Source organism: Puntigrus tetrazona, chromosome 24 (genome assembly GCF_018831695.1).
Source record: "Puntigrus tetrazona isolate hp1 chromosome 24, ASM1883169v1, whole genome shotgun sequence".
NCBI lineage: Eukaryota > Metazoa > Chordata > Actinopteri > Cypriniformes > Cyprinidae > Puntigrus > Puntigrus tetrazona.
The window spans coordinates 2706656-2720717 of NC_056722.1; the positions used below are offsets into that span (position 1 = coordinate 2706656).

At 38.1% G+C, this 14062-nt stretch overlaps 2 protein-coding genes across 26 annotated transcripts in view; both read left to right on the top strand.

Moving 5' to 3' along the window:
• The first annotated feature begins 953 nt into the window (after positions 1-953).
• On the top strand, positions 954-7078 carry abcd4 (ATP-binding cassette, sub-family D (ALD), member 4). The gene is given in 18 exon segments (XM_043226331.1): positions 954-1139; positions 1440-1579; positions 1671-1787; positions 1978-2103; positions 2233-2283; positions 2358-2452; positions 3403-3524; positions 3630-3721; positions 3823-3915; positions 4799-4952; positions 4954-5005; positions 5093-5184; positions 5321-5357; positions 5842-5891; positions 5982-6034; positions 6126-6202; positions 6302-6417; positions 6512-7078. Coding segments are annotated over 18 exon segments (1560 nt in total). The 5' UTR covers positions 954-1115; the 3' UTR covers positions 6581-7078.
• A 1277-nt stretch (positions 7079-8355) lies between these two features.
• The window catches only part of obscnb (obscurin, cytoskeletal calmodulin and titin-interacting RhoGEF b), a 52139-nt gene continuing 46432 nt past the window's right edge, over positions 8356-14062 (top strand). For 5 of the 25 annotated variants that reach the window (XM_043226247.1, XM_043226253.1, XM_043226255.1 and 2 more), the window contains exons 1-4: positions 8356-8627; positions 9946-11050; positions 13348-13617; positions 13722-13982. In XM_043226247.1, coding sequence (XP_043082182.1) covers positions 9955-11050; positions 13348-13617; positions 13722-13982 — 1627 coding nt within the window. In that variant the 5' untranslated portion in view covers positions 8356-8627; positions 9946-9954. The remainder of the gene's footprint in view (positions 8628-9945; positions 11051-13347; positions 13618-13721; positions 13983-14062) is intronic. The other 20 variants (XM_043226258.1, XM_043226251.1, XM_043226254.1 and 17 more) reach the window with 9 other exon arrangements.

Here is a 14062-nt window from a genome sequence, read left to right on the forward strand (position 1 = left end):
TCAGCTGTAATGCAGTAGGCTAAACCACAATTAACACACGCTATAAACATGTTTAGTTCTGTTGACATTAATATGTTAACGTATAGAGAGACTTGATGTGTTGCAGATGGGATTTATGTGTGCATTAATGTTTTATTGGGTGGATAAAATCAAGCAGTCCTGTCATACACCTTCCTGTCCAGCAGGTGGCAGCGGAGTACAAGACAGCGCATGCGCGTCCAAACGGAAACGAAGAAGTGTTTGTGTACATGTGACACTGACCATGTGATAGGAAATAAAGTAATGTGTAGAAATAACGTAGAAATTGAAGCAACGTCTCATATATTCATTTATTAACGCGGCACCAAAAAAATAAAATAAAAATCATTATCATTGGGTCGTTAATTATTTGATCGATAATAAATTAACATAATGTAACGTACAACTAAACTTCAGGTTTTTATGTTTACGACTACTAGTGCTTGTAAGAATTAACTGCATAATGTTCAAGACGTTGCCATATGCTATCTTAGACTTTGAACTCAAAGCCCATTCAATAAACTTCTCGAAAAGCTTGAAATCAGCAAAAAAAGTAAGATTTGACAGTCAGAAGGTCTCTTAATACCTTTAGCAAACGTTCACCATGCCACCAATAAAGAACAGCAGTGTGAAAAGGTAAGACATGAACTGACACCTCCATTTATGTAATAGAAAACAAAAATCAAGCTGGGTTTTTTTTTGTCTTGATGACATTTTAAACCCTATATTTTAACTGAACTTTTAAACCACTGCCACTAATTGTATTCACCAAAGTTGCGTGTATGTGTTTTTCCTCAAGACCAAAGCTAGACTGGAGGTTTGTCCAAAGATTTTGTAAAATTCTGAAGATCCTTTTCCCATCCTGGTCCAACCAAAGTGTCCGAATGTTCCTGACGCTTCTAGCAGTCACGCTTTTTCGGTATTAAGCTTTTAACATCTGGACTTATGAGAGCTTGTTTCCCTGTTCGTTCAATGTTTTTTCTTTTATTTCAGTTCAGCTTGTGATTTATCAAGTGGGTCTTGTTCCGAGTCAGTTCTATGAGGTTCTGTCTGAGAAGAACTATGGGAAGTTCAAAAATCTAGTGCTGTTTGCGGTTATGCTTATTCTGATTAATTCAACGGTGAGTTTTTACGATCTGTCATTTGTATGGTTTTCTGAACGTTGCTTTAGGCAACAGCATCTGCTAATAAAGTACTGCATGTAGTGGTAAACCTATTATGTTACAAATTTTACACTGTAGGTAAAAACTATAAAATATCTAGCTCACAAACATCATAATCGTATGTAATCGCATTCCGTAAATCAACCAGTATTTGATATGCAATATAACAGGGTTATACGCTTGTAATACAAATACTATATATAGATTTGGATAAATGTGTCTAAATACTCACTATTCCTTAATAAATCTGTTCCTTAGCTGAAAAGTCTGGACCAGTACATCTCCAGTCTGCTGTATGTCAGCTGGAGAAAGTCTTTGACTGAAGAACTCCATAGCACATACTTCAAGGGACGCGTTTATTACACCCTCAACATACTGTGCAAAGACATCGACAACCCGTAATGTATTCGCACGACATTACATTTCATTACTTAAAAAGACTTAAATCTGCCCTTTCAATGGTTTATTTTGTTTTTGTGTCACATCCAGAGACCAGCGCATCAGTCAGGACGTGGAGAGGCTATGTAAGCAGATGAGCACTATGGCGAGTCGACTTCTAATTTCGCCGTTTACTGTGACCTACTACACCTATCAGTGCTTCAACAGGTCAGAGATGCTGTGTGTGTGTGTGTGTGTGTGTGTGTGTGTGTGTTTGTATTCACAGAATCTAAACGGATGAAGCATTCCATGCAATAAATGCCAGCGAAATATTCTTTCTGTTTGCATTACTAATTTTGCACTCAAAGAATTGGTAAAATAACTTATTTCTTTTTTTTTTTACCTTTTGGCACTGCAGCGCTGGCTGGATTGGATTTGTAAGCATCTTTGGCTACTTTGTGGTTGGAACCATCATCAACAAGATATTGATAGGACCCATCGTGTCCATGCTGGTTGAGCAGGAAAAGCTGGAGGGAGACTTTAGGTAGATCTATATAAAATGAGAAAAATATATTACATTCAGAGATGCAAGCAAACGCACGTTTATGGCTGCTGTTGAAATAAGACAATGATCTATTTTAGGAGTTAACTTCCGATTTCCGTGTCCTTTAAGGTTTAAACACATGCAAATTAGAGTGAATGCAGAGTCTGCTGCTTTCTACAGGTTAGTATACACTTTCAGATTTGAGTTTTTATGTGATTGCAGAGCAGGAGATCATTTGTTGTGTTTTTGCTCAGGGCAGGTAAGGTGGAACACATTCGGACTGACAGAAGGCTGCAGATGCTCTTATCCACTCAGAGAAACTTGATGAACAAAGAGCTACGGCTTTACAGTAAGGACTGCTGAATTAAATCGGCATTGGGGATATATACATTTGTTATGAAATCAATAAAAACGTCTCACCACGTTCACTGGAAATATACAGTCGCAGAGGAAAAGCTCATTTCACGCATCTAAAGTTGGCATTAAAAACAAACTGCTATAGTCTTTTCTTCCCTATTGTGATATACTGTATATCTGAGTGAAATAGCCTCAAAAGAACAATGCAGTATTTTATAAGTAATAAAAATAGTCAAATTTGATTTCAAGTTGAACTTTATTAATTACTCACCTCATGTTGTTCCAAACCCATAAGATCATTGCTCATCTTCAAAACACAAATGAAGATATTATTGATGAAATCAGAGAGCAATCTGACTCTCCTTAGAGAGCAACACAACTGAAATGATCCATGTCCAGAAACGTAATGTTACTAAATACATCTGTAAAACTGTCCATGTGACATAAGTGTCTCAACTTCAGTTTTGTTTTGCTCAAGAAAACAAAAATAACATAAACTGAATCAATCTCCTCCAGTATTACAACGCATTTGCATGCTATCCTGTAAGCGTAAACAATGCTTATTAATATTGTGCGCTCGCATCTCCAAAATGATGAAAGACGCGAACTCAGGGGAAAAGAATGGTTGAGTAAATTGTTATTTTTGTTTACTCTAAAAAAAAAAAAAAAAAATTCTCTTAAAACATGGACGGTTTTACTGATGTGTTTACTATGTTTCTGGATCTGGATCATTTCAGTTGTGTTGCTGTCTATGGAGGGTCAGATATCTCTCAGATTTCATCAAAATATCTTTGTTTGTGTTCGAAGATGAACGAAGGTTTGGAGCGACTTGAGGGTGATTAATTATTTACAGAATTTTCATTTTGGAGTGATTGAATAAGCTTTAAGCTGCTTTATCAAAACTGTCCTATTCTGTTCTGTTCACTACAAATTTAATTCCAGTTGGAGTAAACACCTTTGACTACCTGGGCAGTATCCTCAGCTATATAGTGATTGCGATCCCCATTTTTGCTGGGGATTATGACGGCCTGACACCTGGAGAACTGAGTGCTCTTGTCAGCAAGGTTAGTTATTTGAAATGTATTCAGTGTGGTGGAAACACAAGTGCTTCTGCTTTTGAGTGAGTCTCTGTTGTTCACAATGAGATGTTAATCACATGTCTCTTTCAGAATGCTTTCGTCTGCATATATTTGATAAACTGCTTCACCCAGCTCATAGATCTCTCGACCACTGTGTCTGATGTTGCTGGATACACGCATCGGTGAGGTGCACTAAAAGCACATATTTTATTGATCATCAGTGTTATTATGATTGTTTGTTGGTTATTCTAAAAATAGTGCTTTCTCTTTCTTTTGGTTCCAGGATTGGAGAACTGCAGGAAGTAATGGCAGACATTGACAAGAAACAGTGTGACCAGGATCAGTATGAACCACTTTCAAAGGATGAACCTTACAGGTAACTTAAAAGTAACTGAAATTAATTTCAAATGCGAGCACCAACAAACAATATCACAGCTGACCAAATCACTGAAGAATTAAAGGTGTACCTCAACTCCAAAACTCGTCTGTCGGGAGCTTCACGGGTCAGTATACATGGCCGGGCTGCTATAGCCAAAGCTTTGGTCACTCATGCCAATGCCAAGCGTTGGTGCCGGCAGCGAAAATGGAAATAGGCTGTGGGCAATGTGAAACAAATGTTGTTCTCTGAGGAGTCCACCTTCACAGTCTTTCCCACGTCCGGGAGAGTTACTGTGTGGAGATGCCTCAAAGAAGCGTACCACCCAGACTGTTGCATGCCCAGAGTGAAGAAGCATGGGGGTGGATCAGTGATGGTTTGGGCTGCAATATCATGGCATTCCCTAGACCCAATACTCACTGCCAAGAACCATTCTGAAGGAACATGTGCATCCAATGGTTCAAACATTGTATCAGAATGATAATGCACAAAACACACAGCAAGACTGGTGACAGAGTGGTTTGAAGAACATGAAAGTGAAGTTGAACATCTCTCATGGCCTGCACAGTCACCAGATCTAAATATTATTGAGCCACTTTGGGGTGTTTTGGAGGAGCGAGTCAGGAAACGTTTTCCTCCACCAGCATCACGTAGTGGCCTGGCCACTATTCTGCAAAAAGAATGGCTCAAAATCCCTCTGGCCACTGTGCAGGACTTGTATCTGTATCAGTTGATGCTGTATTGACTGCAAAAATATATATATACATTTTTGTTAATGTTTACTTCAAACACCCGATGCACAGTAAAGAATGACGTGATAAAGCTTTATTATTACAATTATCATTGTTGGTAATATTTGTAAAAATAATAAATCTCGTATCAGTGGTCAGGAGCTTCACAATGTCCCAGCAGACACGGCGTTTGTGCTGGATCGTCTCTCTTATAAATCACCCGTCTCAGAAGAGCTGCTTGTGAAAGATCTGACCCTTAAGATCAGTCAAGGAACGCACATGCTCGTGGTTGGAAACACGGGAACAGGGGAAGACCTCACTGCTCCGGGTCCTCAACGATTTGTGGGAACCATGCAATGGTAATCTCAGAGATGACTGACGATAAAATGATCAGAGGCAGAAAAAGCATTTAATTTGTTAAAGCATAGTGCTATCCTGTTGCTCAGGTTCTGTGGAGATGACCACATGTTTTGGACCGAGGGGTGTGCTTTTCCTGCCACAGAGAGCATATCTTACTGATGGCACTCTCAGAGAGCAGGTCAGAAAAAGAAAACCATCACAAATTATGTGCTACTCTACATATAATAAAGTTTTATTTGTAAAAATTAATTTCTATTATTGTGAACAAAAATTGTACATATGTTTAAACACCGATTTACTGGTTTTCCCTTTAGGTTATCTATCCATTAAAGGATATATATCCATCCTCAGGTACAGATGAACCTAATTCAAAGAATGTAATGATATGCATTATTTAAAGTGCCCCTATTATGGGTTACAAAGGTTTCATATTTGTTCATATTTGTCAACTTTGTTTCAAATAAATATGTTTTGGGAGTCCCAAACAATAGGTTGGCATTCACGCAAGATCAAAAAATGATCAATTCTTCCAAACCCCTCCGGTGATTGGTTGATTTCATTAGCAGTGTTTGCGAAAATAGCAAATATTGGCAAAAAAATGAATTTGCTATTTCATTCAGACTCATTTTCAAAAACCCATAATAGGGCACTTTAACTAATATATTAATGTAGCTCAGTTATACTCAATTATTATAAAAATAAACTTTTTTTTGGCCAGTGCAAACTTGCAAAAATGCAAAAAACGTTGTGCTAATTAAAAAACACACTTCTGGTGACGTAAACGTAGATTTTGATGACTTTTCAAACTTTAAACTAATATAAATTCTTCTTTTAGGATCTATAGATGATGAACGAATACTAAAATACCTGGAACTTGTTGGTTTGGTAAGACTGAAATTATACTGTAATACATGCTATTGTTGATTTTAAAATATTGTTTATAAGCAGCATGTCTTTTTGTTTTTTGTATGTCAGTCGAATCTTCTGACCAGAATAGGAGGATTGGATACAAAAGTAGATTGGAACTGGTGAGAAATGAGTAGTAATATCCAGAGACCCAGAAATTTCTATATTTTCCTTTTAAAGCACACAAAAGTGGAATGCCCTTGTTTTTCACAGGTATGATGTTTTATCGCCGGGAGAAATGCAGAGGCTTTGTTTTGCTAGACTGTTTTACCTGCAGCCCAAATATGCAGGTCAGTTCCCGCGTAGTTTCATCAAATGTCCTGTAGCTTTTAATTACTGTAATGGGTCCAATGATCCCGTTCATGAGTAAGGCATGTGGATTGTTTCAGTACTGGATGAGGCCACTAGCGCTCTGACGGAGGAGGCCGAGGGTCAGCTCTATAAGGCCTGTAAACAGCTGGGAATGACCCTCATCAGTCTGGGTCACCGTAGCACTCTGGAAAAGGTGATGATCTGCGACCTTTTCACATTCACTAAAATAACACGGCAAACATTATTGTATGGCCTGTCTTAGAAATCTTTTTGTGTTCTTTAAACAGCATCATGATGTCATGCTGCGACTGCACGGAGGTGGCCAATGGGAGCTCACCAAACTCAAAGAAGCTTGAATCTTCAAACCTATAATGAGAAAATATTGGCCTGTTTTGTAGTTATGGGTGCATTCAATCTTGAGACTGAGAAATCTTGACAGTACACTGCGATTTACTGAAGTTTTTGATACACTAATGCAGTCTCAAATTACTTTTTCATTTAGCAATATGTTTTTATTATGCAAGTATATGCTGCTTTATTCAAACTGTTCCTTGCCAAATATATTTGTAAAAAAAGGGATTTTTACAATGAAGGACATTAAAGAGTATTTCAAGAATCATTTTGGATGAAGTACCTATAGAACAATAATATATTCAAATATATATTTTGTAAATATGAAATATTTTATTAACATGGCTGATTTTAAACTTATAACATCCAAGCAAATGTTACTGGTCAAAGAAACGTTTTATGATAAGATGTTTACTCAAGTGTTTGGCTGCACATTATTCTGGAAGGAAAATAAAAAGGCATGTAATTTGTTTGCCTGGCCAGTAGAGGGCCAACATTTTCCAGCCACAATTTTTCTCCATTAATAATTTAGTATGAGTTTAATTATGCTCAGTGACATAATAACTCGTTCTTTATACCCAATACATGCTGTATTAATCCATTTGAGGAATAAATTCTTGTAAATGAATGCTTTTTCTCAAATGCATTATTTTAAATGTATTTGAGAAAATCAAGACAAAAGTGTTTGGCACATGTATCAAGGTTTGATCGGTCTGGATGAAGTAAACTGAAAAATGTCCCTATATCTCCCTGCTAGAATACAGTATATTTAGCTTCAAGTTAATATTAGCAAACTTTCTCACTTTATATGTTTAGAAACAACTTGATCTGATCAGTATTTTGTATTTATAGTGTGTGTGTGTGTGTGTGTGTGTGTGTGTGTGTGTGTGTGTGTGTGTGTGTATATATATATATATATATATATATATATATATATATATATATATACACACACACATACACTACCTTTGGCCACGGTGAACTCTATGTATCTCAAAGTGGTAGCAGTGTATACGTTGCCATACAGGGAACACTTATAGTAGTTAAGATTTAAACTAGTTCTTCTAATAGAGTAAAACATGGACAATTTGCACATCCAGACATTTTATGTTTTAAGTATCACCAGCACTGTCACATTACAACCAGGCAGGATCGTGAAAGTTGCACATTTGCAAACTAAAGCAGCACAGATCCGAGCTCAAAATTATCCCTCCCACCAAAGAGCTCGACTGATCCCACTGCTTGAGTTTCAGACAGTTTTAAATGTGAGCCTGGCCGATCTGCTGCTGTCAATCAACAGGCACACTGGAACAGATAACGGGAAAGACCCGCTGGTCATTCAGGAAAATATGAGACAATCAGGAGAGGAATAACTTAACCAGCACATCAAGTTTGCGAGGGAGTTTCATTTTAGTGAAATTAGTTCGTTTTAATATTTTTCCTACTGCGCTAAGGCGTATTAAACCTTAAATTCACTGCAATTTGCAGGATTGCTCAAATATGTCCGTAAAACAAAAAGGATGTCAATCCTTTTGGTGAAATGCAACAAACCCAAACTTATGTCAGCATTTTGTTAAGAGCATATACAGTATGTTTGTCTATGTTTTGTTATTAAATAACAAATAAAAAAATGGCTTGTCATATTTATGTAATTTATAATCATGCTTTTGGTTATTGCATTAGTCGGAAGTACTGGGAAACACTGAGTCCACAGAATGTAATAATGCGCCATTAAGTCATATTTGTAGAAACCTTAAGAGTCTCAACCGCCTAAAAGGTTGAGATGAAGCGGCTGTTCAACAATAACTGTCTTGTCGCTTCACCTCAGTCCGACATTTGCTCCGGTAAGTGACGGATCTATTTTCAACGGGAGGTTGGACCGATACAGGAGCGTCACACAGAAAGGAAAGACACTGGGGGATAAAACACACTGTCCTCCCCCTCTACAGTTCACGGAATTTACCTGTTTTCACGGGAATATCTTTACATGCCAACATCGGATATTTATGAACATCTGCACCGGTTTATATAAGTAGCTCTGAAGCGGCAAAGGTAAGAGGCGATGTTTTTAATCGTCATAAAATAACGCCAAACTTACAATATACTTTTCTCTCGCCTTTTCAATGTTTCTATGTTATTTTATTCAATATGTCGCAAATTCAACAAGTTTCGGGTTATTACGTTGCTTTGTTATTTTGTTGCTCAGTTTAAATTTTAACTATATTTAATTATGAAAACGATTTATTTTTTTGTCTCGCAGAGAGAGATCCACACAGGCGGTAACGTTTGCTGCTCTTTGAAACTAAATTCTTAGGTTTAGAAAAAATGCCATTGACAAAAACATATATGTATCACACAGCAGGTCAAATCTCTTCTACAAATGGACATAGTGCAGACGGAGCCCGACAGCTGAGGTTATTTTTGGGACAGGCAGCTCAGGGGAGTGAGGTGTTAGAGATGGCAAATGTCATGCTTTTCAAAGACCGACATCCTTTTGTTTGACTTTGTTACACTAGAATTCTACCTCATTAAACCTACTTCAGTAAAAGTGATTTCTCGGGTGAGATTTCAGTAGATCATCCACTGTTTTGTTGTAGATAGTAGACGCAAGTTGATGACCTTTTAATTTGTATAGAGATATAGGTCAATATGATTGTTGTTTCTAGATACAAGTCTTCTTAGGTTATTTTACATTGGTCATTCTTTGTAAAGTTATGTGAAAAGTGGACAATGTTCATTTTTTACGATGTTTTGTGGCTTCTGGTGCATGTCCATTTGCTCTGATGTCTTACTATTACCCCCCTAAATGATGACAATATAACTTTTAGTCAGTGTACATTCACGTTTGTTTTGTAAAATTGACAAAAGACATCAATAGCTTTTGTTGGTATATATATCTATATCTATAAATTTGCTCTGTTATTGCACGCAGGAAAGATTAGCAGTGTAGCAATATTACATTATATAATATTTAGCTTGCGTATTGCCACATAGAAAAAGCATGGCAAACGTATTTAATGCTTTGTTTATACATTTGACTCCTAGCATTATTTCAAATTTGTGGTGGGACACTGTAGAGGTTTGAGTGGGCATTTCTAAAAGTAGACCTCTCATTTCTCAAAATGTCTATTTCAGGATCTTCTTGACAAGGTTATTTGTCATTAGCAAACCCTCTTTATTCAAACTGACTTGCAGTATGATTAGCAGAAAAGCAGCTTTTCAGAAACATCCTTGAGATTAGTCGCGCGATTCAGCGGTGACAAGATGCAGATATGCAAAGCTTTTATATAATATCAAATCCTTATGTTACTCCTCTATGCATTGACCACAACTTTACTTTTTATTGAAGTGTCTTGTTTCACCTCTACAGAAAGCAAGAATGGATCAGGATCTATTTGGTGGGGCTCCACGCTTCCTAACTCGACCCAAGGCGTTCTCTCTGTGCGTGGGACGAGATGCCTCCCTCAGCTGCACTATTGTGGGAAACCCTGTTCCTGTGGTCACCTGGGAGAAAGACAAGATGCTTCTTTCTGCAGGTGGACGCTTCAAAAAAGTAGAAGATGGAGACGTTTACCGACTTACCATCTACGATCTAACTCTAGAAGACAGCGGCCAGTACATGTGTCGTGCCAAGAACAATGTTGGAGAGGCATATGCAGCTGTGACCCTGAAGGTGGGACTGCCGGAAACTGTGATTGAACGGGCCCCAGTGTTTACAGTAAAGCCTGTCTCCAGCCGTGTGGGTCTAGGGGGTGACGTTACCTTCTATTGTCGGGTAGTAGCCCATCCAGCACCCAACTTTGACTGGGAAAAAGACGGTCGCTACCTGGGTGAGACCAACCGCATCAAGGTAATCTCGGAAAATGACTCCAGCTCCTTGAGGATCCAGAGTGTTAGAAGCTTGGACAGTGGTACCTACACCTGCCGTGCGCAGAACTCCATTGGTCGTGCTCAGTCGGCTGCTGCTCTGGTGGTCGACCTTCAAGATACTCGTCTCCTGAACGCAGACAAGAGCACATCCCTCCTCTCACACATGCAGAAGCGGAAAGAAGAAATGCGGAAGGACATCTCCTTATACCGCAATATAGAAAGTTCCTCAGCCACGCTTACAACTTCATCTTCCATGAGCACAGAGGAACTTGGAAAGTTGGGACTCGCCTATGATCAGGAGCAGAGGGTTTCGGCTTTAACCCACATGTTGCCCAAAGGTGTGTTTACCCGCACCTGTACGGTGACAGAGGGTAAACATGCCAAGCTTAGCTGTTTCGTCACAGGCCATCCCAAACCTCAGATCATCTGGAGGAAAGATGGGGCGAACATCAGTGAGGGCCGCAGACATGTTATGTATGAGGACCAGGCAGAGAACTTCATCCTCAAGGTGCTCTACTGCAAACAAAGTGATAATGGGCTGTACACCTGCAATGCATCCAACTTGGCTGGACAAACCTATAGCGCTGTGCTAGTGATTGTCAAAGGTAAGAATAATGTCAGGTACTTACTCTTGGAAACTTTATGCATACTAATTGCAACAAAACAGATATTATTGCAAATATGGAAGTTGTAAAAACTTGTTTTAAATGTCCAGGTTTAAATGCATCTAAGGTCAGAAAGCATTGTAACTATCTTAAAATAGGCTTTTAATATTATAATCATTTTGCAGAGATTTTGATATGGTCAGTTTGAATCAGTTCAGATCTTAAAGGTCTGTAAACCCCTCCCTTCAATAAGCAAACTCTGCCAGTCTGCTTTGATTGGTTTGTGCAAATATGTTACCTAGTGACTTATACCAGAAACAGACAGAAGATCTGAAAATATAACAACTCATCAAGGCAATTCTAAGTTGACTCTTTCTTCTGAGAGACAATATCTTTTTTTTTATCATGCACTTTTTTGATTAACAACTTTGCAGACGGACAGCTACATTACAATCTGCAAATAAGATACTTTTCGAAACTCATATGGCCTGCTCTTTAAATCCATGTAATGTTTGAAGCTTGCAAACCTAGTAGTCCTTTTTGGGTAAGTTTTCATTTGTGGCTTGACCAACCAGATCCATTTATACTTAGCTGACTCATGTCTTGTATATGTCACCTTCTGAGATGGTTTAAGTTTTTGGATTGCAAGGTCTTGAGGGTGGTGTTTACACGTGGTCTTTTCCAAAAGGTATAGCCAATCAGTAAACAAAAGTCACCAGATAAATCATTTGTTTAATTATAAACTTAGTATTAAAACAGTGTTTTCATAATTTTCATAATTTTAATGAGGCTGGCACATAAGATGGGGCTGTACTACGTACATCAGCACAATAATGACCATGTTAAAAACAGGTCCTAATAAATCACCAACCTTTAAATTGAAATTTTATCAACTAATGACAGTCATCTTTGCCTTCTAGGTCAGTCTCTGCTTGCAAGTGTTCGAAGAGGGTGTAGCATTACACCTATTTTCTGCTAGTGATGATTAGTTAACAGTTGTTATGATAGCTAGCTGTAAACTCATTTCTGACACCGTTATGTGGGTGACTTTCCAAGTGACGTCTCCAGGTTTGCAGCATTAGTACTATGTTCTAATTATTTGCTAAGCTAAGCCTACGTTGATATGATAATCTTCACGGATGTATACATTTTACATTTTGAAAAGAGTTCTAATTTTAGCCAGAAGTAGTGTAGCAATAATGTTTTGCTACCTTGTTCCTGTGTCTTAGTCTTGACTCTCATGCCACAGGCACCTTAGAGAAAGGTCACAGAAACTTAGCCGAATACCAGTCCACCGTTGCAGTGCAAAGTGCAGTGACGCCCATGTGAAGGGATTAGGAGTGTGAAGTTCATGACATTTAAGGCTGTTTTTTTGTAAACATGTTCAAATTTCAAATGATTGAGTTCAAGCTGATAATGCAGAGCCGATGGAATTCTGTTCTTAAAATCTGAATAAAAACAGGTCATATATGTAAGAAATGCATTTATTTTATTTGATGGTCAGTATTTTTCTTGCCTTATTTGCTGTTGTTGTAAGGGCATTTCCCCCTTAAATTCTATATACATTTAGTAAAGTCTACCACAAAATGACCCACTAACAAACGGGTACTTTTGTTTTAGACATTTAAGTACACTTATATTTTGAACACCACAATCTTGAAGCTGGTTTCTCTTCTGGTTCACTTTAGTTGATTTAAGTGTGTCTGAAGTTTATTACAATTATCATTTGTGACCATGGACCACATATTTAAAAAAAAAAATTGAAATTGAGATTCATACAAAGTTTTTGGGTTTTTTTTTCTGAATAGCTGAATAAATAGACATTGCATTGATGTATGGTTTGTTAGGATAGAACCGTATTTGGCTGACATAAAATGTTCTGAATATCTGACATGTGAAGGTGCAAAAAAAATCTAAATATTGAAAAGAATCACGTTCAAAGTCATCCAAATGAAAATCTTAGCAATGCCTTTTCCTAATCAAAAATTAGGTTTTGATATGTTAGTGGTAGGAAATGTACAACATATCTTGATGAAATATGATCTTTCTTATTATTCTAATGATTTTTGGCATTTAAAAAAAAATCCAGAATTTGACCCATACAATGTATTCTTGGCTATTGCATACAAATATACCAATGAAACTTATGACTGTTTTTTGGTCCAGGATCACATTAATCATTTGCCTTTTTAGAGACCCAATCAATATGAAACTTAATTGTAGGACGCTGTCAGATCATGACTACCAGCTAAAAGGAAATTGTCTTCTGTATGCTCACTAATATGTATCCTTGCCAGAGCCAAAGATTCCCTTCAAAAAGAAGCTACAAGATGTCGAGGTGAAGGAAAAGGAAACAGCAACTCTACAGTGTGAGGTACCAGTGTCGAACACAAAGGCCAGCTGGTTTTTGGAGGAGACCCGTCTGGAGGAAAATGCCAAATACCGCATGGATGTTGATGGGACCCTGCGCCGCCTCACTATTCACAATGTCACCACCAATGATGATGCCGTGTACATCTGTGAGATGAATGAAGGCAGCCGCACTGTGGCCGAACTTACAGTGCTGGGTAAAAGCTCTACGAAGAAGCTATTCCAATATGGGTGGCCAGAAAGATGACAAATAATCTGGTGCAACACATATTCTTCATGTGTTTTTTCTCTGCACTTTCAGGCAACATCACTAAAAAGCTGCCGAGGAGGACAGTGGTGCCAGTTAGCGATACTGTGATCTTCTGTGTGGAACTGGAGAGACCGGTAGATGATGCATACTGGACCAGGAATGGAGAGAGGCTGAAAGAGGACTCCCGAATTATTATCGCCCGCATTAACAGGCAGTACACTTTGACTATTCGTGAATGCACTGCAGAGGACTCGGGTGAGGTGGCCTTCAACGCCCTTGACTGCAAGACATCCACCCGCTTCTCTGTCACAGGTGAATTAATTTGTAAATCAGACCACAACCTTTCCACAAGATTTTACAAGCGGTTATTCAAATACTGTATGTACCACAAT